Source organism: Mya arenaria, chromosome 6 (genome assembly GCF_026914265.1).
Source record: "Mya arenaria isolate MELC-2E11 chromosome 6, ASM2691426v1".
Lineage (NCBI taxonomy): Eukaryota > Metazoa > Mollusca > Bivalvia > Myida > Myidae > Mya > Mya arenaria.
Window position 1 is genome coordinate 82,750,582 of NC_069127.1, and position 26,294 is coordinate 82,776,875.

At 34.0% G+C, this 26,294-nt stretch overlaps 1 protein-coding gene and 1 long non-coding RNA gene across 3 annotated transcripts; one reads left to right on the forward strand and one right to left on the reverse strand.

The window, feature by feature from the left end:
• Positions 1-7,479: 7,479 nt before the first annotated feature.
• Positions 7,480-10,931, reverse strand: LOC128238102 (HHIP-like protein 1). The gene is made up of 6 exons (XM_052953676.1): positions 10,377-10,931; positions 9,552-9,637; positions 9,173-9,357; positions 8,807-8,944; positions 8,509-8,624; positions 7,480-7,614 (listed from the first exon to the last, which is right to left on the reverse strand). Exons 1-6 carry the CDS (start codon positions 10,929-10,931, stop codon positions 7,480-7,482), a joined length of 1,215 nt encoding a protein of 404 aa, XP_052809636.1.
• Positions 10,932-18,765: 7,834 nt separating this feature from the next.
• Positions 18,766-25,074, forward strand: LOC128238529 (uncharacterized). 2 transcript variants are annotated; one of them, XR_008261720.1, is made up of 2 exons: positions 18,766-18,917; positions 22,585-25,074. It is a non-coding gene; the product is annotated as an uncharacterized LOC128238529 (long non-coding RNA). The 2 variants fall into 2 exon arrangements; XR_008261719.1 differs by lacking the exon at positions 18,766-18,917 and adding an exon at positions 21,593-21,765.
• The last annotated feature ends 1,220 nt before the right edge of the window (positions 25,075-26,294 follow it).

The window sequence follows — 26,294 nt, forward strand, 5'->3', positions numbered from 1 at the left end:
TATTTCAGAACAAGAAGTAGATCTAACGCAATATACGTCGAATTTGACAGGTAAAACATGAGTGTATAAAGACGGGGGGGGTGGGGGTTCTAACGTAACATATTATGCTATGTATCCATTTTCTTAGATGCTCGAAAATATACCACTGCTTTTATGTTTTTGCAGAAACTGAAATGGTGATTGCATTAAACACGAGTTATTTAATTTGTATTGATGAGAGCGTAAATTTGAATGTTAGGGCAACCTACCAAGAATACCAACAAGCAGTTAACAAATCGGTGAGTTATACTACTTCGTTCTTTTTTTATTCCTCCCCGTCGTTGAAATACGTTATGTTCCATGTTTCTTGTTTGTGTTTTTTTGTGTTTGTGTTCTTTGTCTTTGTTCTATGTCTTTGGCGTTTACCCTGTGCCATTAAACGGGATGTGTGTTTAACTTTTGGCTACTGAGCTTGTTTCTAGTTTTTCACATTTCACATAAGTAATAAAATGATTTGATGATTATAATATTTTTATGAGTTTGTTCTTTATTTAGCTGACAGTGTTCTTCACCAACTACACACAGGCTATTACCGATATTCTGATCCATAACATTCAGTATGTATGAATATTGTTTGAAAACCAGTAGGATCATTTAAATAAACGGATAAAGTTTATCCTCCCTCAAGAACATTTCATTATAATTATAGACAGGACATGCTCACTTAATGTCCTAGCGCATTATATTGTTGTATGTCAATGTAGATGTTCAATAAACTAAATAACGTATAATTATGATTCCAACTAATGCATGCGTATAGTGCCTATGTGTTGTCCATATTTTAAAGATACTCGGATGAGAATGACACAGGACTTTTAGTGACTTACTCATTGATTTTGAACGCCTCACACGATGAAAAGGAAGATGTTCGCAATGAACTTGTGAGAGCAATGCTGAAACTTACATCAGGCGTAAAGCTTGACCTAATGGGCACACTTGTGTTAGCAAAAACAGGCAAGCACAAATTGGCTTATTTTCCAAAACTATTGTTGGAACTTTCATTATAAAGGTACATACACATTTTCTTTTAGATCTTAAAAAACATATTATAATGGCCTTCTATTTCAGTTATCGAGTGCACTTATGATGGGTGCAGTTTGTATGAAACAATTTTTGAAAAGTGTCCCTACGGATTTGAATGTCATGTCATGTCATGTGCAGGTTAGTCATTCATCCATACATCCACCCATCCACCTATCTATCTATTTGATAGTTATAGATATGTATTGTTTTCCTGACTTCATGTCATTTGAATAGAAAATACCATGTAGATGCTGAAACTATGTTATTCACAGGTGTGTAGTCTTATTTTGTTTTTGTATTTATCCTGGACTTTAAACTTTAATGATATCATTAATGCTGGCACCGATTAAGCTTATATGCCAACTTTGATATTTGCTTGGGTTAAGTGCGGCACCGATTTGATTTATATGTTTAACTTTGACACTTAAACACTTTGCTTGAGTCAAAAGTGGCAACAATTCGGCTTATATATTTAACTTTAATATTGTGCTTGGGTCATGTGTGAGCTTTAACTCCTGGCCCAAATGTATCGAAACTTCATAAGACCCTTATAACAGGATTAAGCAAAGCTCACACATATTTTCCCCATAATTTCAATAACATTTTAGACTTTAAACTTTTTATGCTTTTAATTTTGTTCGGTATAATAAAATAAATATCATATAGCAGCATGTGTGACATTGATATTGTCAACCCTCGAAACAGAATGTCAGCCGAGGCGTTAGCCCTCGAGTTGACAATATCAATGTCACACATGCTGCCATATGATATTTATATAATATTTCGTTGTATTGGATGCTCGTTGATTGCATGTAAGGCCTAAGACACTAAGTCTTAAGTCTAAGTGTTTCTAAACAAAGTTTGGCTCCTTGATTTGGTACAGATTTTAAGCTCACCATTTTACTTTCAGACAAACATCAAAAGGTAAGCATATTTTTTCAACTTTATATATAAGTGAAAGAACTTACATTCAAGTATATATTTATGACCTCATTTAAAAAAACATTATGGAGTACCATACAATATACCATGTTATACTCAGAAAAATATCATAAACATATTGCCTGAACAAAATAGAGTAAAATATCCATACTTGATGTGGACTATGAAATATTTGTTTTATCGTATTTTTTATGTTCTAGAAAATGTTTATTGTTATAAAATTGGAAAATAAAAGGGGATTTTATTTTTCTTATTTTGCATATAGATCTGTTCGACTTAGTGCTTGGAACAGTGTTTGGTGGAACAGCCTTCGTCGTGCTTTTGGCTTTGTTCGTCGTTGGAACTGCCAGTTTGCGGCGTAGAGTTGACCATTTCAAATCAAAACACTATCACGATAGTAAGTATTTAACCATTTAACCACTGCAGGCTTTCTAGTCCTTCAGAAATATTGAATATGATGTAGTAAATCATAAAAAGGCTGTTGGTAGTGTAATGTCAATATATCGAGACTGCTAGGTTGTGGATGTAGTGTAATGTCATCGAACCACCAATGTTATGGGATTAACGGTGTAATGTCAATGCACCGAGACTGCAGGTTGGGTTGGAGTAGTATAATGTCATTGAACTGCCACTGCTTGGGTATTAACGGTGATGCATACAAGTTAGAGTAGTAGTTCATATGTAAGTTAATTATATTCAATGAAAACCGAGAGACGAGCCACATACACATAATACAAACACAACAAAAAGACTGCATGCGCATTGAAATAGCTTTACCATGGCATAGGATGATAAATGACAATATCTATGAAACACCCCGTCAACAGTATGGAACAATGTTCATAGTTATGTCAGAAACAACACTTTATAGTGACGGCATGATTAACATTAATATTATATATAAGATGTTCTGTTTTATAAATGTTCACGCTTACCAAAAACGTAAATAAATCAATAGTGGTTTTAATTACTGGTGATACCTCATGAATTACACTTATCAGTATAGGTTTCTGTAAGATTTCCTGATTCTTTAATATTTCAGGTACACCAAATTCCTTAACGATAAACAGAAAACAAGGAAACACAGTCAGCAATTTAAAAAGAACAAGAATGGTAACCAAAAATGATCAATACGCATCAATCAATGATCAATAGACAACAATGAAAAGCATGCTGCGACGAAGGTGAAACTAAAGATTAAGACTATATACACATCATGTTTAATGGATTCAAGTTGACGTCAGCGCGCCTTATAACTTACAACGGGGAAAAGAATATTGAAACGCTTTTGTGAAATACAGATGCACACGAAATAATTTTACACAGATAGAATCAGTGTGTGTTGGTTCGACGGTTGGTTTAAAGTGAGCGACACCAAAGTAATTTGAATTGCAAGTTACAATACACCAGACCTTCGTTAAATGTATGGCTTATGTTCAAAGTTAAAAACTTATATGAATTATATACTTTGTAAATATATTGTGGGAAACAAAAAATCAAAGTAACGGCTTTGTTTTCAAAACACAGCTACGTTCTTTTTATGTCTATATGTAAATGTGGCATACATAATTGCTTTTAATTGATGTCTCATATGAAGTTCCATAGTTCAGTATCACGCAGATATGTCATTCATCACTCATCCTTAAAAAGGTAGTCATAAAATCGTGGCGCCAAAAGGTCATATATCACCACACCGTGATATTAATTATGGAAATTGTATATTCATAAACAGGGTGATGGGGCGGCAGCCCTCATAAAAAGTGTTAATGTTTATTTTAATACAAATGACAAGCGTTTAATGAAACACTTTAGAAGGGGAATAATAATAATAAGACCTGTAAACACTTCTAGGGCGTGCATTCCCGTAAGTCGCCTTTTTCGGCATACTGGTTGGCCCACGCAAGCCGATGGTGCTGTCCCTCGAAGCGCATGTAGATGGATTACCGCCCCTGTAACCAAATAATATATATATATATGGTGAAGTGAATACATGCTAAAGTCATAGTTTAACACTAAATGCCTGCACTTGATTATACGATTCAAACTACCAGCAACCTATCACATTGCCGTGGAAGTGTGTAAAACAACAATTATAAAAAGCCTAACAAACTAGTGACAAACAAATCAGTAAAGACAGAATATCTTGGCAATTACGGTTGTTTCCGCCTTTGCGCTGTCATCATTCACTTGGAGGTGATTCAAACACCTTATAATATTTCTGTCTTAAATTATGCACGACTTAAATATATAGATACGGATATACTGAAGAATGTGTTGTAGAACACAATGGTCTTACGATTTCATAGTGTTGTCTTTATATGCATGCACAGAGTGATGTATTACTTCACGGGTTAAAATCAACAGAGTAGGAATAGGAATCCTTTCAAACTGGTGACGGTAAAAAAATTGTATTGAAAACTGTAGGGTTATTGAGAACAAACTGGCACACATGATAATGTTTACGTGTAATAGTGTTATGACTTTTTTCTTTCAAAAGGTGTTCACCTACTAATTATACCTCACTAAAGGACCAACACTAAACATTTTTTCATAAAAATATACATGACTTATTCTATTTCTTACCTTGCAATGTCCAATATTCTGTATATGGACCCATAAGTGGATGTTGGTCCTACCGATTTGGCGCCACTCACATACAGTTCACCTGTAAGCAGGTTGTGCTACTGTCAGATTACAAGCATTTATATTACCTTTCCGTATGACACAGACTTCAAATATCTCGGATAGCTGTATAATTGTATATTATTTACCTCATATGAAAATCGTATGCAAAGATTCTGAAGGAGACCGATCTAGAAAAATAGTAACCGCTCTATATTGTTGCTAATCTTTATCTCTTTTATGTAATCTGTTATAATTATATCAGTTGTATAGTTTGTAGAATTAACATTTTCAGATATACATGTATTTTCATTCTCAAGTAGCTTTAATTTGCCTAATGAACGTTGCTGTAAATTTAATGTTGTTTTGCTTTGGTAGTATTGTATATGTGTAAATGTCTTAGCCATAGAATATGCTTAGGTTCTGTGTTGAAGTATTTATATTTTATTTTATTTGTCGGAAAATAGCTCTGAGAGCTAGTGTTGTTTTTTATGTATATCTAACGTGCAATAAAATGTCTTGTATCTTTTAACTGTGTGCGATTGTAGCTATTTCTTATGCTACTGTAATTTATCTACTTATATATACCACGTTTTCCTCTGCCATTTATATCATCAAAAATCAAGCCAGATTAAAGTACAGTCGAACCCCGTTGACTCGAACTCGAAGGGACCGGCGAAAACACCTCGAGTCTCAGGAAATTCGAGCCAAGCGGGAATGCTGACATTCAGTATAAAGACATCGGTCCTTCACATGAAGTTCGAGCCAACGAGGATTTCAAGCCAACGGGGTTCGAATGTACATGTATATGCAAAATCAATGGTTCTCAACTTTATTCATCGAATCTCCTTACAATATGCCTACGTCCATATCAATTTTTCGATGTCGATAAAGACTTGTTCATTTTGGGCTTTATTTTTGACACTCTAGAGACAACAACACTCAACTTTGCCATTGCCTTGATGTTTTATACATGTTGTCACGGACCTTTGTAGTTGTGCAAATATTTTGCTTTAACTATAAAAGGTACTATATATTGAAATGAAACAATGCACAAACCCTGCCTCTGATATTACGCAGTGTTTATGAAAAACAATTGCCATATTACTGAGTAAGCAATTTGTGCAACAACTTTGCATTTTTCGTACTTTCGTAATATTCCAAATAAACAATATGCACACGTTAAGTTTAAACTGCTTGCTCATATACACTCTTCATGTCCTTTTGAAAAATTGATCGCCCGTTGATCTTCGATATTTCTTCTTATAAATGCTCTAAGATTGCAAAGTTAATGCAAATTTAAAAGCAAGCCGAATAATCTTAAATAAATCTCGGCGAAGAACGTAAGGGAATAGATACTCATAGATAATTACGCAGTAAGTGGAAATGTGTTGACTTTCATTTTTATTAATTTACCTTAGCAATAAAATTGAAAGATGAAAACAATGATCATATATCCTAGTCCAAATAGGTTTATCAAATACGGTGATGGAACTAGCCCATCGTTTTAAAAAACCCCATCAATTTACATTACCTATTCTTAGGTTATGATGCAACAAATAATTGATTCGGTTTGTATTGCATATGAACAGAGTTGTTAAAAAAACAAAAAATCATGCTTGTCGCACGTACAGCCTTTCAACGCCTTCATGGCTTTCAGTACACATACCTGCGTTTTCTCAAACAGCAGTCATCCAATACTCAAACTTGTAGCATTTAGCAACCTATGTAGTATTTAACACGACTCACCATCCTCTCCTTGTCCTATCGCAGTAAGAATTGTCCATAGCTTGGAACGTAAGGTCCGGCCCACATATCTGGCCCACAAGAGGGTATTCTCTGGTTAACCCACTCTCCTCCTGGGGTCTCTTTCAGAGACCCAAGCCTAGCAAGAGACAGACGGGCGAAATAACAGATATAGTCCAATTATATTTTAGCATGAACACAATGTATAACGCCATTTAAGGATTTATTTTTCATCAAAGAAATTAAAGCAATTCAGAATATATTAGTGTGATAAGTGTGATTTTCATATTTCTAAGGATAATGCACACTATTTTATTAAACTAAGCAAACCTCCGAAAAAACAAAAATCACGCGAGTAAACTGTGTTACAATGTGGAAACTCTGCGCACATTCTAAAGATCATACCTTAACATTCACCATCCGTTAAAGCCGAAATTATAGGTAGAAGCGGGCGAATTATTCTCCATCTTGTTCGACCGATGTACTATAGTGATCACGTGATACTTCCCTGTGGAACAAGAATCATTCCTTTAAGTGATCATAAAAGAGTACTTACCCTGCAATGAAGTCGCCGTAGATGTACAGTCCATGCCAGTTTGGACTTAGACAGCCCGATAAACATGTCCTCCGACAACGGCAGCAACATTAGAAGTGTGGTTGTATTAAAATATAGGTGGCTTAAGTGGTGCATCGGGAATCCCTAATTACAAACAGTTTGTGTAAGTAAATGTTCTTTATATTCAACCAACAGCATAAACTTATACGTTCTTTACAATACTTGGTCATAGTGCATTTCAAAATGAACCGCGTCAAACAAAAATTGATATTTTAGCAAATATGGCATAAATTAACGATATAATGCCATAGTTTCATATTGCTTTAACTATATATTGTTTAATGTTGTTATGTGTATTTAATGTCACGGTTACTTTAAGGATACTCGTATTTCTTTGTATTGAAAATCCAAATTAAATGATAAGATGCCAAAGGCTCATAATAATAAGACCAACATCTAATTGTCGCGAATCCAATTTGAATTATTAATCGAGAGAACCATGTTCCGGATGTAGACTTAACTCCTACCTCGTGGGCAGTCTGAACAAGAGTCTAAAGATCATTCCACCCGTAGTTTGCTCCATTGACAATGAGGTCCACCTTTTCGACTCTAGATTCTCCTATATCCCCACAGAAAAGTCGATACCTTCCTGCACCTTTAGAACGCAATACATCAAACATTTGATGCTGTAAGTAAAAGCCTTTTAATAACTATGAAATTAATCCATCAAATCTGAAAAGTACAATGTCTGAAACGGACGGTTCTACAAACAGAGGATTAGACATTAACCTTAGACTCTCTTTTTTCAATTTTGGAATCTCGTTAAATAAATTGTGTTGATCACTATATTCTATATCATACAATTAAATTGACAACAATTATCGCAAGATAAGATAAGGTAAGATAAGATAAGATAAAAAAGTTTACGTAATGTATAACACATATCTTTATTATTAAAGATCATATACACTTATCGTTGTCTGATAATGGTAAGAAGTTAACATTCAGTGCAAATTGGACAAACTTAGCATATTAAAACAACATTCTTCGACAATTATAAGTCTAACATAAAGTTATAAAGGGGACTTCGTCTTCAATTTCCCCAGAGACACACACCTTACAAAATCTTTCATACCGAGCAATTCTTTTGTATCTTCATATTTCTATCTCTTATTATGTGAAGTTTGCCTCTTGGCTCTAAATGACAATATATATATATATATATCTTAAGAAATGTTTGTTTTGATTAAAGCACATGCTCTATTTGTTCCACTATCATTAAGAATGGTTATACTATGTTCATATGTTATATAAAATGTGCGATGCCTGAATATATAGGCTGTTAAAGTAGTTTGTAATAGCAGGGAGTTGAAGTCATTAAGGTTTTATCTGGTGTACCTAAATGGGAATTTCCTATGGGGAATATACACCTGCAAACAAGCCCCAACGGCCACATTTTGTGAAGGAAATATCCCGAAATAGACAGTCATTGCGAACCTTTGCAATGCGTCTGATCTCCAAACTGTTGTACATTGACCAGCCACAAATTAGGAACAATTTCCTTTAAAATATTATATTACCAACCCCAGTGCCGGAATGAAGTCGCCATGTATGTATAATCCCTGCCAGTTTGGACTAAGGCAGCCTCGATAAACGTGGCCTCCAATGACGCCAGCAAAGGAAACGTGTGGTTGTACTCAAATATAGGTGCCGTAAGTGGTACATCAGGAATCCCTAATTGGAAACATTTCATGCAAATTATTTGTCCCCTGTTATGTGTAAACGTTACAGAGCACATGGAATTATTGAATATCTTTTACATGATAAATCATGATGAAGCTTAACACTTAATGTTAAGGGAATGGATTGCATAATTACCCCATGGGCAGTCTGAACAGAAGTCTAAAGATCCTTCTTTGAGGTTCCATCCGTAGTTAGCTGCCTTGACTATGAGGTCCACTTCTTCCACTTTAGATTCCCCTACATCGCCACAGAACAATCTACCTCTTCCAGCCCCTTTATGATAAAACAATGGATTGTGCAGCAAAAAGAGTTAAATTTCAACCAAGATCAAGTGTTGGAACAATGATGAAAACGAACAATACACTTCACATTGACGAAATGTTGTCAAAATATAAATTTCAATTTCGAGAACATACTCCACTGTAACCTTTTGCTTTTGATTCATGATTGCCAGAATAGTCTGTTCTTTTAACGATGTTTTACTCATAATGAGAAGTTTACCTGTTAATGAATCCCCCGTATCCATGCTGAGTGCATAAGGATTTCTTAAGCCCCATGCGTATATTTCCGGTAATGCTGCTACACCGTCCGCGAAGGGGTTGTCTGGTGGAATGCTGTAGGCCGTCATACGAACAGGGTCTTCTTTGTCGACGTCGATGCGCAGAATCTTTCCTTGGAAGCTTAACCTCAATGGGGTATAAGAATGTTGTGTTGGATAAAAGCATTTGGCATATGTCAACGATCTGCAAAGTGTTAAATGCTAATGAGTATAAGGAAATCTCCCTTTTATCACACAAATCATTTTTTTTGTAAATACTCAGCCCAGATGTATACACACTTTAAACAATGAATAACAGCTACATACATGTTTTGAGCTAACCGTAAAGGGTCCCCGCCCGGCTGATTGTCCTGTAGTCCAGATTCTCCGACCGATATGTACAGGAAGCCATCATCCGCAAACAACAACTGTAAATTTACATTAATCATACACTCGGCTAACACATGGAAAACGAGTTAATAATAATAGTAAAACGTTAATGTTGTTGTTTTTCTCATGACAATAAAAATGATATAATGACAACTGTTAAATATGAATTAAAAGGGACAAGACAACAGATGATACAGTTGCAGGAAAAAAATGAAATTGTCAAAACTTATGTATTAAATCGAATTCAATTTGCAATCATATGATACTGATATACATTCAATAGATTTAATCTGTATTTTTTGGGAGTGGACCTGGGTATCATTGGTGTAAAAGAACCGATTTTCTGAAGGATATTGAAAAACCAAGATTTTCTAGACAGAAATCAATCGATTTTAGAAAAGATGAGTACTTCAACTCACTTATTTCTTGACAAAATGAAATGAAATTTGACATAGAAACTCTTTGAAATATGTTCTTCACAATTTAATCTCATTTTTTCTTGTCAACTCTGAAATATTTACATTGGAAACAATGTGCTTAACAGACCTGAATAGTTAAATACTTTCCTCCACAGTGTTATAAAAAACAACATGAGAAAGGGTTTAAGATTTCGTAGTTTGTACATCTGTTTTGTAAATTGAGATTTATTCCATTGAATGCATAACAAATGTAAAGGAGTATATTTATACTGTGATTTTGGTTATGACCTAGTTTCTCAAATTCCAAAATTATTCTATTGTAAGAAGGTTCAGCTCTATCTGGGTCACTGGAGCTAACTCGGAGCTCAGCAACTCGAAACTCAGAACTCAAAACTCCGACAGTGTTCTCTTGTTGGGATAGGAAAGTTGTGTAACACAGATAGAACCGTCTGTTTTGTTTGTAGTTTGGATGAAATGTAATGGACTGAAGGCCTCTCTCGTCTCCTGTACGATTTCTGGCTATACTAACATCACGCTCAATGTTAACAAATGGATTGGCAAGACGTGTTTCATTTGGGTAGACCACCCACACACGGCCGATCGTTTCAACAACGAACAGACGACCGGACCCGTCTCCGGCGTGCGTGATGAACACCGCTTGTGCCAGATTAATGTCCAGAAATGACTCAAAACAAACGCAGCTTCCGTTTGTGATTTCATCCTCCTTTGTTGGAGTCCAAACCGCTGGACTCGTCAACAAGTCAGGATAGCAGTATTCTCCGAAAGTGTTCAACGACACCTTTTCACAGAAATCCGTTGCGTTTTTATTTTTACTGATTCCGCTAAAAGCATGCCTTCGAGCGTTCTGGATGCATTGATGGAAGTCATGTAGTAGTTCACGAGCGGACCGCATTGCTGGAAAAACTCAGCACAGTACCCAGGACAAAGGCCGGGAAAATCACGAAGAGTAGACTTTTCGCCAAGTTTTTTAATTCCTCCGCCAAACACATGCATAGCGTTTGGGGAACACCGTTCACAAAGAAATGTCTTTGCGTACTGATGACATCGTTTCCAGAGACCCCGTTGTTTTCATTGAATGAGTCGTGTCATGTGATCAAAGGTCTTTTGTAAGATTTCGTCGTCTTGTTCCGTGCAACATCCAACGGCGGTGTACTTGCTGCAAAATTCAAAATGTTTTCCAACAAAGAAATGTCCTTGTTGATCACTTCGGCAACATGTCAATGAATGTGAAAGAGGTACTGTTACCGATATGTAAATTAACACAAAAATCATAACATCCATCTTGTATCTTATTGTTTGCATATATATATGTATTGTTTACCTTAAGAAGGAGTTATATACATTAATTCCTTTCAGTCCTTGGTTGCACTACACCAAACAGCAAATAATGCAGACTAAGACACTCATTATATGCATTCAGTGATACTTGTCATGGAAAACAATCAATGCTTATTCGTATCTGAACAGCCTATCAATAATAAGAGTCACATAATAAAATATGTGTTAAACAGTTCATAGAGACCGGATGTACATTGCCAGAACTATTGACTTTGATCATATAAAGAATCATTTTTCAAGTTTTATTTACGTCTTAGACTATTTTAGATTTATCGCATGATATACTTCGTTTCCGGTTTAGTTCCTATTTTTCTTATAACTCCACATGTTTGTAAACAATTTATTTGGAAACAACAATCGCTTGATTGATTATACCGTTATATTTAATTATTTATTATTTAACTTTATTATACAGATTTTACAATACATGGTTTTAATTTAATTAAGTATCAACATCCAAATCTAAAGGTATTTGCGAACGAATTTATGAGCAAACATATACTATCTTTCGATGTTTATTTAAGGAATGAATTGTGGGGTTGATGTCATTATCGGGGTATGAACGCAATTGGGCTGGTCAAAGTGTGTGGAGTCCGAAAGACTCCACGCGTACTTTGACCAGCCTAATTGCGTTCATAACCCCGATAATGGCATCAACCCCGCAATTCATTACTTATATTTACACCAATAGTTCCTTATTTCGTTCAAGAATTGTTAAAAAAAATACTTCATTTCATTTAAGAAAACCATTCATTAATCCTTCCTTACCCATTCTGTAAATAGAACGACCCGACTGTAACCGGAAACATTTTTTTTCAAATGACGTCACAATAACGCGGGAATAGATCAACCACTTGATATCACTTTAAAATGTAAAAATTAAACACTTATAGCAACAATACATTTAAAATATAATGAATTTACACTTTCTAAAATGTTGATTTATATTTTACGGGACCTGCTGACACTGTACAAACGCAATTGCCGAAAGGCAGTTCATATAATGAATGGAAATTGAGGTGTAAATATGTTAATATGTTTTAAAATTACATGACTATACTCAGAAAATGTTTTAAGCTTTAAGCGTATTGATACAAATCGCTGTTACAGAATGGCAAAGTATCATTGCAATACGTACCAGCGTGTGTTTTGACTGGACTCAATGAAAGGACATTTGGGACCACCTTACGGCAAAAGCGTCAACTCTCAAGAGAGTTTGTGAAGGAGCGAACAAGAGGAAAGAAATCGACTGAATGCAGGCAACTACACAGCAAAGTCACCGAAACCGAAAACAACATCAAGATGTATATAGCAGTACGATATATATGAAACAAATTTCCGCAGAGTAAAGCAGGGAATCTTTGGGTTTCCATCGGTTAAATGGAGGCACTCGCATATACAGCAATGTCCGCATTCCATGCTAAACGCCCCAAATTGTCTGGACAGATGGTATTAATTTGTTAATCTGCCTGGTGAATGAATGAATTACATTGTTTACACAATTAAAGACAAGCTTTCCTGCTTGTAGTCATATGGTGTTATTGTAAAGGTCGATGTACCCGTTGACTGGGCCGGTTAAATGATACTAGCTGAAAAGGGCTTCGACCAGTGAAGAGATATGCATCGACACTCGTCTATTGAAAAAAGCTTTGCAACGTCCACATGATCCATTTAGAATACGTGATAATATGTTGTCGCAGTTCTCCGGTGCAACGTTTTCCACAAAACTAGATGCTGGATCTGGATACTGGGCCTCGAAAATTGACACGGATTGCTCGTTCATACATGTTTCAATAATATGTGTGGTAGGTACAGATACACCCGCCTTTCCTTTGGCTTAAATTGCAATGGTGAAATGTTCATTCAAAGCATTTATGGTTGTTTTGAAGGTCAACCTAAGTCTGATGACCTTTTAATTAATTGCTCTGATAAAATCAAACAAAGTTTAAAATCATGCATTTACCCCCATAGTAACGATCATATATACATACTAAAGTGACACTGGTTTTTAAAATCAGTTCATACGTATGTATAACAAACATAAATTGTGAGTGATAAACCTTTAACTACTTAGTAAATAAGGCATTTATGGAAAATTTTAATAAGGCCACACCAAATTAATGTTTAGTTCCTCGGATTTTTGCCAAAAAAAATTGGAGCGAGCGAGCGAAAAAAAAAAAAAAAATTGTCAGTTTTCATAAAAACAGAAGCGAGCGTAGAGCGAAAAATATATTTTTCCATATATTCAATATAAATGAGAAAGATTGTTCAAAATAATTGCCCTTAAACCCATTTTAATGCCATCTTGAACTGAACATCTAATGGACATTGGGAAAATGTCGGAATACATATTATTTATTCATCCGCGTTTAGTACAAACATTATATGGATAAATCTAATTTCTTATATAATTAAAACGTACTTTAATATGACGATCATTCATAATATTAAATAACCCTGCTTTTAGTAAAAAGTTTGAAACGACTTATATAAATCTACCTGAATCAGTTTAGCATAATATGCAACTGTATTTAGACATAACTTAGGATTGATTTTGGAATTGTAAAAAATGATCACTTACACACTGATCAAACATCAGACTCCATATAACATAGACTAAATTTTGTTTTATTATCACAGGAAATGCAATGACATGTGCTTATTAAAACAAAAAGAACAAGAGTATTTTTCAGAGTACTTGTTTTGGTTATTTAGATGTTTTTATGCACCAGCCAATTGTATATGCCCCCCCCCCTAAGTCCGGAATAGCGGGGACTTTGACTTCCGGTCTCTCAAAACACGGGTAAAATACCCGACCTGCAGGGACACACTGCTGGTAAAATCCCTGCCAAATGGCCCCGCAGCCCCGAATACCTATGTGAGGCCCATTCCCGACTATTTTCAATATGAAGACAAAACCACATTCACTAGGCACTGCGGGGCCACCTGAAAGGTTAAAACACAGCCCATTGCCTCTGCTTTCCCCGGTATACCCCTGGAACAAGGGTGAGGGGTGGACGGGGCAGTGGTTACAATTGACAAGTGCATTACAATCCCGGATTATGTTGCAAATAAAAACAAAATATAAGGTGATAAACTTAGGCTTACTTATATTGAGGTATATCCAGACCAGTGTTTATATCGCTATTTGTGAAAAGATATTTGTTCAAACCTGTTGCTTTGTCAGAATTTGATCAAAAATGAGCTTGATACATCAATTTGGACCAAACAATGACTCATGTTCCAGTTAAGTTAACCTGTGACATCTTCAGCATCGTCGTAACGAGGTAAAATGTTGGTCCCTTGTATAATGACTTGACTAAGTTGATCATTCTGATTTCCATTCAAAACGAGTCACTAATTACGCTACCAGTCTCAGATACACATGCTTTATTGCGTAATGATTGCTTTAAATAATGATCCTTTAGTGTATGAGATGATCAACAATGACTTCAAGCATGCTCAAAACATATTTATTGTCAAAAATAAGGTTTAATTTCCAAACTGAGCCACATTGTTTATACTGGAAGCGGCCATTTTGATTGAATTTATTGAACCCATGCTAAACCGATCGATATACAGTATAAAAACACTACGCATCGGTAACTTCCCTTTACAAAAACAAGAAAACTAGCGTAGAAAAATTATACTAGATTAATTTTAGCCTTTTAATAAATTATTACCTGAAAAAAATCTGCTTGGCGATCAAAATGGAGGTGCGGGCGCACAAAAAAAAAAAAAAATATTTTTTTTTTAACATTTTCAAAAAAATAGGAGCGGTAAATACGCGGAACGAAATATCAATTTGGTGTGGCCTAACTGATAACAAGATTGCAACCGTGTATTTAATAGCTAGAACCCACATATATTGAATGACTGGTGGGTCCTAAAAGATTTACAGTGATCCTCTATAGTCACATAAGGTAAAAATACCCTGTTTTCTACACATTTCTTTCAAATCAAACACAATATCTTCATAATCACCATTTTTTTTTCGATATTTATTCCTACTTTTCGGTCAATTAAAACAATAGAATAAATTGTGGTACTGTTTATTTGGGAGTAAGGGTGTATCTTTAATGTTTGCTTAAGCTTTATAATTTTTATAAAGTTAAAAGTATGTTTTGTTTGTAAAAGAAGGGAGATGTAACGTAATAAGGAATTAAAACTATAGTCGTGTGAGTTAATACTCTTTAGTATTTATGATAAAGGCAGCCAACATATAGCTCTAGTAGGTCATTGTGTACCATCCTTCGTTAAATCGTTAATGTAAGAGCACAAGTGTGCCGTTCTACCCAAAGAAATATCTGGAGATACATAACGGTAAATGAGCATTACCATCACAAAACGAAACATAAAATTATCACTATTAATAAATGCTTGGGTTTCTTTGAACGGTCAGTAAAAACAGAATGACACTAGGAGGAAACATTCTGGTGATGTAAAGCTGTATTTGTCTCGAAAACCTCACAAAGTTAGACGTTTTAACAATCTAGTCAGTGTTCTCACGATTTGTTTTGTTATGCCGTCATCTACATTCGCAACATTGTCAAACAGCAGGCTCCAGGAGACCCTCACATTGAGTTTGCGCACTTGCTGCTACTACTTACTGCCCACTGCAGTACAGCATGGTGGCAAACTCACTCGTACTTAATTTTCTTTTGCCTTCAGTGATAATGGCATATTGTTAAATAACTCTTGACAACAGCATACCGCTTGATCTGGTGCGGGTATAAACAGGGTTGTACTTGTCATTACTTTCAAAGAACAGCTACAATTACTTAGATAATGTTGTGCTCATAATGTTGACATAGTTTGTGTTTCAGAAATGCATCATTTCCAGAAAGTGTTCCGTCAGCATGACAGCAGGTCGTAGTCAAGTCGAGTCTATACAACTTTAGGATGTCCCTAATGACGCTAGTATATGGTGGCCAGCGTGTCATACATTTAGACACAACTCTGATTCCATGTTTTTCAAGAGATGTACTATGTTTTGATTGATGTTGTAACCGCCTCTCACAGTTCGACTGAGGATGTTATTGACTTAGAGTGATGTCGAGCGACACGTGCGATGGGTTTGGATGACTACCCGTGTCACTTTAACCACTTCAGTATGCATTGGCTAGTCTGACGGGCTTAAAACCAGTTGACAGTCCACGGGATTGTACTTTCAAGAAAATGCAATAATTATATTTTTTTATCCCAGCACCCAGATGGGACATGTTGAACTAGTTCTGCTGACTGATTGATTTATGTAGTTCTAACATGAAGTGTTCATCTAAATTCTACATTGTTATGACAACAATGTGAATGTAATGAAATGACATTTCTACTCCACTCTTTCCAGACCAGGATTGAAGACCGGTATGTTAAGGTTACCAATGTATCCAAGTCCGACCGCATGAAAGCTTGTGTAGTACTCTCACTATCAAAGTTACTTGGATGCAAAGTTCGTTCTCTTTAATGCTTCGAAAAGCTTGACCATAGTATCCCTTTAAAAATCCTCCTCCTCCTCCTCCTCCTCCTCCACATCCTGGCATGGCGATTTGGTATCTGCTTACTCCAACAAAAATATTCTCTGGTAGAAGTCCAATCTTAAGATAAATGCTAAATTCATGTGTTTACACACAGCCGCTAATACCCACACTTGTTTATGATAAAGATATAAGCATATGTAGTCTGTTGTTTTGTGACGCTGTGTGTATCTCGCTTTGTGCCTGTGAGGCTTTAACCGTGTGCCTTTGAAAGGGGTTTTCGTTTTTGATTTGAGAATAGGACTTGTCCTTCATGTTTTTATTAAAGGGACTAGACACCAAATGATACAATTGCAAGAGAAATAAAGAAGAAACAAAAATTGTCAAAAACTTAGATAAATTTGATATCGTTGTGTACAAGCATGGAATTTTACTAACTTGTTGAAGTGACACTCTTATTCAAAAGCAATACATACACATGTATAACAAACATAAATTTTGTCTGATTATCCTTAAAGAATTTACTGAATAATGCATTTATGGCAATATTAATAGATGATAACAAGACTATAACCGTGAATTTTATAGCAGAAAGCGCAAAAATATTAAATGATTTGTGAATGCTGATAGATTTACTGTGGTCTACTATAGTCTCATAAGGTCAAAATACCGTGTTTATGCTAATTTCTTTTATATTAAACCCAGTAACCTTCATAAGAACCATTGTTTTTTACTTTTATTCATCTTCTTTGGAATATTGAAATAATGTTATTAATTGTGGTAAAACTTATTTGGGAGTAAGAGTGCATCTTTAAGAACCGCATATTTTGTGTTTCTACGCACCCAACGATGTACTTTTTACATAATTATATATGTCACTTTTTAGTGAACCTATGAACGGTTTAAAGTAACATGCGACTATTGGAAAGTTCCTTTAATCGGAGATAAATTTATTAGACTAATTTTAATTTTAAAGCTGCACTCAGATATACCATTTTTACAACTTTTTTATTTTATTTTCTTGGAAAGAGCAAATTTTTGCGTAAATATCTGCAAACCAATGATATAAGATTGCTGACAAAAATCGGATCTTAGATTTTCATATTTCCGTTTGAAAATTAATGTTTTATGGCTTAAACCGTTAGTAACGGTTTAAGAAAAATGCATAAAACATTAATTCTTAAAAAAATAAAAATCTGCGATCTAATTTTTGTCAGCAGTCTTATATAACTGGTTTCCATGGATTTTTCGCAAAATTGGTTCGTTCCAAGACCAAAAATAAAAAAGTTGTCAAACAGTTTAATCTGTGATAGTGCAGCTTCAAGAAGATGACAATATTAATAATTGTCTTCTAATCTGGAGAATAGAAAATAAAATAAATAGTAAACTATATAACGAATTACAATCCGCGCTCCCTCGTTTATTTTCAGAAATGTGCCAGAAAATCTAGATAACTTTTCCTCAGCCTAACTTTAAGTGCTAATTTAATTCTTGCATTGAAACAAACAATTACCCATTAGGTATCCCTTATAGTTGGTACCCTAAAATGTCTGCGTTTACCATTAAATACGTGTAGCTTCGCCCCTGGCTATGTATTATTACTATTATAATTATTATTATTATAATTATTATTATTTTATTATTATTGTTATTATTATTATTGTTATTATTATTATTATTATTATTATTATTATTATTATTATTATTATTATTATTATTATGCAGGGATAAAAATAAGCATTTCTCATAGTTGTATTGTTGTAGATGTGTAATCGATCATTATGAATTACGGTATTTACTTAAATTAAATGAATTAAATGTTATCAATTATATCAGACTGTTTTATTTGTTATCAATGTTTTAACTATTGAGGAAAGTATATGCACTCTAAAAAACAGTGAGGTAAAACTTTAGATGAAGGTGATAGTAAAATGTATATCTACCCAGACAATACTACACGTAACAATGACAAAGGGAAATTAATGTTCTAGAACATAGTGGATCAGTAACGCTAGAGAGTTCTCCGCAGCAAAACATAACGATATCGGACTAGTTAACGTACACAAGTAAGATATTTGAAGATTTTTTAGCGTTTTATACATGTATTTGCCAGGGTCCAGGGGCCCGATTCTGTCAAGGATTTTAGTTATTTTTAATTATCTTAAATATGTATAAACGTCACAAATAGCAACACATTTATTATTTAATTTTCTCATGTTGTGCTCATTTTTGAACTGGCTAAAGTTCAAATCACACAAAAATGTAGCAAAATAAGGAAACTAGGGCACTAAGATCATTTCAATTAACGACTAAAGTCAACTTAGACCTTATTTGAAACGACCACCTACGTCTCGAAATTTCTCGAGTTATAATTGTAAAAGAGACGTAAAACTTTCTGATTATATAATGTTACATTCGGATCTCCTCGGCCATTTTCTTCGAAAACAACCTCAGATGTATGTGGACGGTTTACAATGTCAGAAATCGGTACACTTTAACTACGCTGCAAGTAGATCGCGTAGGAAATTCAATAAAGCAGTTAAACATAATGACTTAACTATTGGGAACCTTGATTATGTTTGCAATAATACACTTCACTGGCAATTAAATAAAACATAGATCTTCAAATACAAGCTAAAAGACCACATTTGATTTATAATACAAATCAATATTTTACGATTTTTTCCAAACTAATTCTACGTATGTACCGGCATACATCTGGGGTTGTTTTCTTAAAAAATGGCCGAGGAGTTCCGAATGATCATGTTAATATCACTTGTTGTTTTTCTTGACAGTCATTAAATATCAAAGAACAGTTGTATTTACCCAAGTATAATTCTTGCTTTAGAACATGTTTTTGGTCAATCATAAATATGTATCCATACAATCTATAAGAGACTATTAATCTATCAGAGTAAAATCATGTACATTTTAAAGCATGCTACGTTAATGGAAAGTACGCACAAACGTTCTTTGTTGTTTACCACAACATATATGAAATGGTTTGGATGTTGTTACATTCTTTATTCAAAACTATTTCTTTTCCATTCCACTGGTATAACCATTAAATGTGCCATGATATGTTGGAATATATGTAAACATCAAAGTTAGTTGTATGTGCCATACGAATAGCATTTAAAGAAACAATCTGAGAAAAAATATGAATACTTGCAGTTTTGAATGAGTCCAATAGCTTGTTTATTATTCATTGTATCATCTCTTTCATTTCGTATAAACAGTGGTAAATTTATGTCGACAATAAATCAAGCGATCATGCAACGGCCGTGTCTAAATTAGTTTTAAGTTTTCCAGAATGCATTATATATATTGGATATACTGTATGGCGGTTTTTTTTAAAATTTACGAATTAGAGGGCAAATAGCACCATTTCGGAAATAACTACACAGTGTTTTCTTCTTATGTTTAACACGTTGAGTAAATCAGACGTTATACCATCTCAGTCCATTGGCTAATGACCATTTCTATAGAAGAAGCTGATAGGATTGTGATTTGAAAATGAAATTCTGAACATGCTGGATCTACTTTATCAACTTATGTTGATTTTTTCTCCGCATTGTTTGTAGTCTTTGGCATGGATTGGGTCACAGTTACTTGGTATTTGGACTGCATTTTTTGCCAGTGTACTCTATGTTACACAAAATAAACAAATGATCCACTTGTAGTCGTATATTTTTATATATTAAATATTTTAAAATTTCATACAATCTTTATCATTTACTTGGTATTTGAACTGCATTTCTGTCCAGTCGAGCTACCTGATTCGCTGGCAAAAAATGCTGTCCAAATACCAAGTAACTGTGGATTGGGTCACTTTCTCGAATACATAGTGGTTACATTCAACCATTTTTTTATAACGAGCATTCTAACGTTGTTTAATGTTTAGTACACAAATGGAACCTTTTCCCAATAGTGTTTGGTGCCTTAAAAACACTAAAAATCGGGGTTATTTCGCGGGCAAATTGGTCAATTCGCTGTCGACAATATATGAAATTTAATTAGTGGTCTCTTACCTAGAAAAGGTATAGACGGAAAAAAATACTTAACACTAAATCAATCTAGAGGTGAGGGCCGTATGATTGTACATTATTAAAATGTGTGACGCCACGATGAACGCGCCAAATACGGGCGCCAAAGGGGTGCAACCACGGTGTTTATTACGCATCCCAATATAACGGAATGCCGTTATACTACGGAATGCCGTTATACTACGGAATGCCGTTAGGGCCATCGATTGTGACAGTACGATGATGATAATGCGATAAACTATCGTGTTTTCAACATCGTCTTGTCGCGTTTTCACCATCGTAGTTTCGTGATTTCGCGTTTTCATCCTCGTACTTTTGAGTATCGCGTTTAGATCAACATATTCACAAGCGATGGCCCTAACGGCATTCCGTACAATACAAGGCCTTGTGGGATCCCACGTTAAACTTAACATTATGACTCACAAGTAGGACACTATTCATCCATAGTATAAAACACTAAGTGTTCAGTGTACGTGGCATCAGATGATGATTATGGAACGATATTTCGGTATAGTATTATCATATATAGTATGAATATATATATATATATATATATATATATATATATATATATATATATATATATAATTACAAAATAACTGGTTTTGTTTGTACATGTATATATAACACGTTTGTTTACAGTTCTCATGTAACCTAAATAGATTGTGGTTGTGTAGGTTTCACGTTAATAAAGGTATGCTAATGGAAAAGGTGTAGCCTTATCAATTAAGTAAACGGATGTTATCGACACGTATATACACGTGTACGTTAAATATTCTGGAAAGAAAACAGTTAATTATGGGAAATATGAAAAATTAATCAAAGTTTACTTGAGCTAGGTGAAGTTGAAACTGAATTAAATGCACAGGTATTATATCTTTGTTCAATCTTTATCACACACATGTGTTTCTGTTAATTGATAAACAAGTCAAAATGAAGTAGTTTACGTATATGTAACCTTATATACATTATGCTCTTTGTTTGTTTTTTTAAAATGTTGAATTATATCATAGATTAAACTATTTAAGGCGTTATATTATGTCCTCATATGTGTAATGTATCTCATTATTAGTCCCCAAAATGATATAAGTCAACATTTTAGACACAATGAGCCAAATGCCTGCGTATGTACATGTACCAACATGGACAACTACCTTGTATATACTATGCAATAGGTTTAAAGTAAATGTGTTTCCCCAGTGATATAAAAACAGTTCTGTAAAATTATAAACAATTAAGAACCAAGTCATGTATAAGTATAAAAATGATTAAAACTAGCGGATACATGGGGTTCAAGTAAACATTTCATGTCAATACGGTAGACAAGTTATGCACTGATTACACCAAAATGAACCCTATTTTGTTTACCCATTTCTTTAAACCAATTGTGAGACATTCAATTTACTATGGGGGTTTCAAGTGGTTTCTGATTGAATAAGTCATTTGATTTAAATAGAATATAAAAACGTGGGCGTAATTATAACCAACATACAAGTATATAAACGCACATCTCATCAACATTTATGTTCTTCAAAACGGCGTGTAATTTTAATGTAATTAAAAAACGATTTGTATGGCCATCTATATAATGTTTCTATGTGTTCCGTGGTTAATTATTGGCATTACACACCTTACAAGTAAGCCTATTAGCATGTGATAAAACAAGTATTATACTCTATACTTTCAGAATTCTGTGGTGCATTCCGGTTGTTCAGAAGTATTGAAAATGAGTTATAAAAACGGCGCACACAAATTGCCTTTGAAAATAGAACAGATACTGGCAGATTTCAAAAACTTGACAGCTCACAAAATAAATTCGCATCATGACCATACTAAACTTTTAGATATCTATCTTGATAAAATTATGCCTGAAAACGTAACCCAGTCCAGCTCATTCGATTTTTCAAAAATAAAGGATTTGACAAAATATTCGAACATCGGTGTGCAGAACGAAATTCAGAGATTGATCTCAAGCGAACCAGACATTGTTCTAATTATTGCTCTTAAAAGTGTGAAGAACGTGTACGATCTCTATTTTGTTTCTGAGAAAAAAGATAAAAAGAACAAGAAAACGAATAAGAAATCAAAGCCCAAACTGAGGATAAATCTCGTACGCGCGCACGTGTTTGAAGACGCAATGCGTGACTGTCACGTGCATTGGTTCCAACTGACGTACGTGTACGTGTACCCGCGTAACTGCCGGATGTTGATCGGGATTCCCGTGTATCAGGGAGGATACATACACAACAAGAATGAGAAGAATAGGCAGATACCGTATTAGAAAGTATTTCGCAAGGATGACAAATCGGAAATTGTAAACAAATTTTATGATATTTTGCTTAAGGTTTTTGTTTCCTCTGTAAATATCAATGGATTAAAAAGTATTTCCCAATGATGATTATCCGGAAATAATAAAAGTTTTCATAAGAGCTTTAAATGACATCGGACACTATCTAAATTCATTTGCCTATTTTTATTGTTCGTTTTTAAGCAATGAATAGCAATATAATTATATATAATCGATTTTGGTTGAAGTTAACTTTATTCATGCCTTCTACGTATTTGTTTTGTGGGTTTGTTTTACATTTTTTCCCGTTCATGAACATTTCAATTAAAACAATCTGTTGCATATTTCTTATTTCATCAAAATGATGTGCTCATTTGTTTACTTCCCGTACATAAACATGTTAATTAGATAAAACACAAATCTATGATTGAACCAGTTTTGTCATTTAAAGGTCCAAAAGGTAGAGAATCATCACTAAATATAACAATTTTACGTGTATCTGCCATGTACTTGATAGTCCACGCATGTTAAACCACACTGCGATTTTCATTGGAAGTTATTAAATAAGTGATATACCCAGGTAGTAGGTTTATACAACTGAGATGTTTATATATACATGACCATTACATGACCATTAACATATTCTGTTTTGGATATTCCTTAAGTATTGGATTTATTTTTGTTTAATCTGACATCACAGTGCCATACAGTATCATACAAGGGGCATTTAGTATGTAATGTGGTACATGTGTATATCTATTTTTAATTTCTTACCTTATTGTAATAATCTAGCTTCATTTTAGGTGTCCTAGATTTATTTTTCCCTTTTGGTATTTTTAGAATGTATTTTTTTTCTAATTATTGCATATATAGAATTTAAGAGTAAACAAGATTTGGATAAAATTTGAGAATATTCCTTGAATATTTTTGTGTTCTTATTTGGTATACAAGGGCGAACTTTTCTGATCATGGTTATTTGGTTAACATTTAAGTATCAATAAAATTTTCACCAGTGCTAAAAAATATTTTATGGATTATATAACTCTGAAGTATGTTACAGTTTAAAGCTAATCTCACCTGATTCAGATAAGACTATTACAAAAGTGAAGTTTTAGTGATTTCCCTTAAGCCTCTTAAAGTTTCGTTTTGTATAGGTTGTCCGATATAGGGAGTTACAGATATTTGCAAACATAACTCTCAACATAGCATGTATATATGTACATGTATACCCTTTATTTCTGCTTATCTGTGATTAAACATAGAACGTTATTGACATGTTAATTCAATTAATAGATTTACATTTTAAAATATTTTGATTTACTGAACTTATGAAGTTGATGTATTTGCGTATTTGATATTTATTTAATTTTTGGTTGTTAAGTTTTGCAATTTTTATGCATGGATTACCTGCAAACACTTTATTGTATATTTTTTGTCCACATGGGCTATGTCCTTCTGAATATTCTTTAAATGAATCTTGAATCTTGAATCTATAAACATTATGTGGGAATTGCTTGTTTAAAATATACTTATTCAGTGTGTTCAATGTTGCATCTTTATATAGCTGTGTGTACTTTACAAATACCACGCTTAGTAAAGCTGTTTTGTGATTTTGTTTTACTCTTGGCATTATTCTTTATTCTAGGTATTTAGATTATGGCATTAATTATTTGAAATTGATTTGTAACACTGTTCAATGGTAAATATATAAGGAATATGTTAGTCGGGTGATGCGTGGTGTTGTATCGTGAATATGTATCGCACGAGGCCCAAGACTTCTTCCACAAACAACAAGAAGTAATACAACACCACGAAACAACCGACTTGCATATTTTTTTACTTTTTTATAATATATCTTCAAACTATTTCTGAATAAAAACAGCAAACAATGTTAACGTTTTAATTTTATTAAACCCAGCAACTAGACAAAATAGTACCTAGCATACATGTAAAATTCAAACTATGAATGGTGTATGATAAATAGTTCATGCGACTCTGTGACGTCACTAATGAATTGACTAAAACGAAAGTAAACGGTTGAACTGTGAATGTGAGCTTTATTCTTGAACTAATAACTCAATCACTGTCACTATCGAATACACGAATCCGTCTACGTTTGTTTTTTCCGTGGCGGTCTGTCGTAAGGGTTGATCGTGATATTACAGTTGAGTAGCCGTACATTTTGAGAAGTTGTCCCGATATTTTTGTTGAATGTTGGGGAAATGCCTTCGGACATGTGGTTTGCGAAATTGGATTACAATGGGGTGGCGATATCACCCGATCGAGCCGGTACTACCAACGACGAGGTTTGTCTGGCAATATTTGTCTTTTGTTTGATTGGATTTTCTTATAGAATGTCTGCCATTTCTTCCTGCATTTCCAGCCGACACATTAGTCAACGGGGAATCGCGTACGGTATTGCGATATTCTGCAATTTTAACCATTTTTACATAGGAACTTATTGCTAAACATTTCTTTACTTAAAGAATAGCTGTCATAATCAACTGAACAATTATACCATTTCGACAATTTATTTATATTATAAGTAAACCAGGACAGTCTAATCGGAATGGTGGAAATTACAGAATATGTACGATCGAAAAAAAGTAGTCCCGGTCCAGGGTTATACGGAAACAGAAAGCTTCAGTGTGTAGGAGGATTTTTTTGTCCGATCATTTGTACTTTTCAGTTAAAAATACAGTATTTTTGACGGAGGATTTATAGGTATATAATAAATTATTTTGTTGTTTATGGTTTGTCCCTGGTTTCTCATTTTCTGTTTCAATTGGAGGTAATTACAAATGTATCTATAAATAACAATTTTGCTGATGCGAAATGTCAACATAGTGTAAAACATTGCGATAAATATAGACTTATGATTAATTTATAGATTCCTAATATAAATAAAAAAAATGTATTGCAATTTTTTTTCAACATTTAGATGCTAGAAGAAATTACCACCAAATGTTATAACACACAACTAAATGACGCCTCATATTGTTATGATTGCATCCTTACGCCTTTTATAAACATTTGCATTACAAGTGATACTTTTTAAAATATTAAATGTTTTTCAAGTACAACGTTGTGTAAATGTATGCAGTGATTTT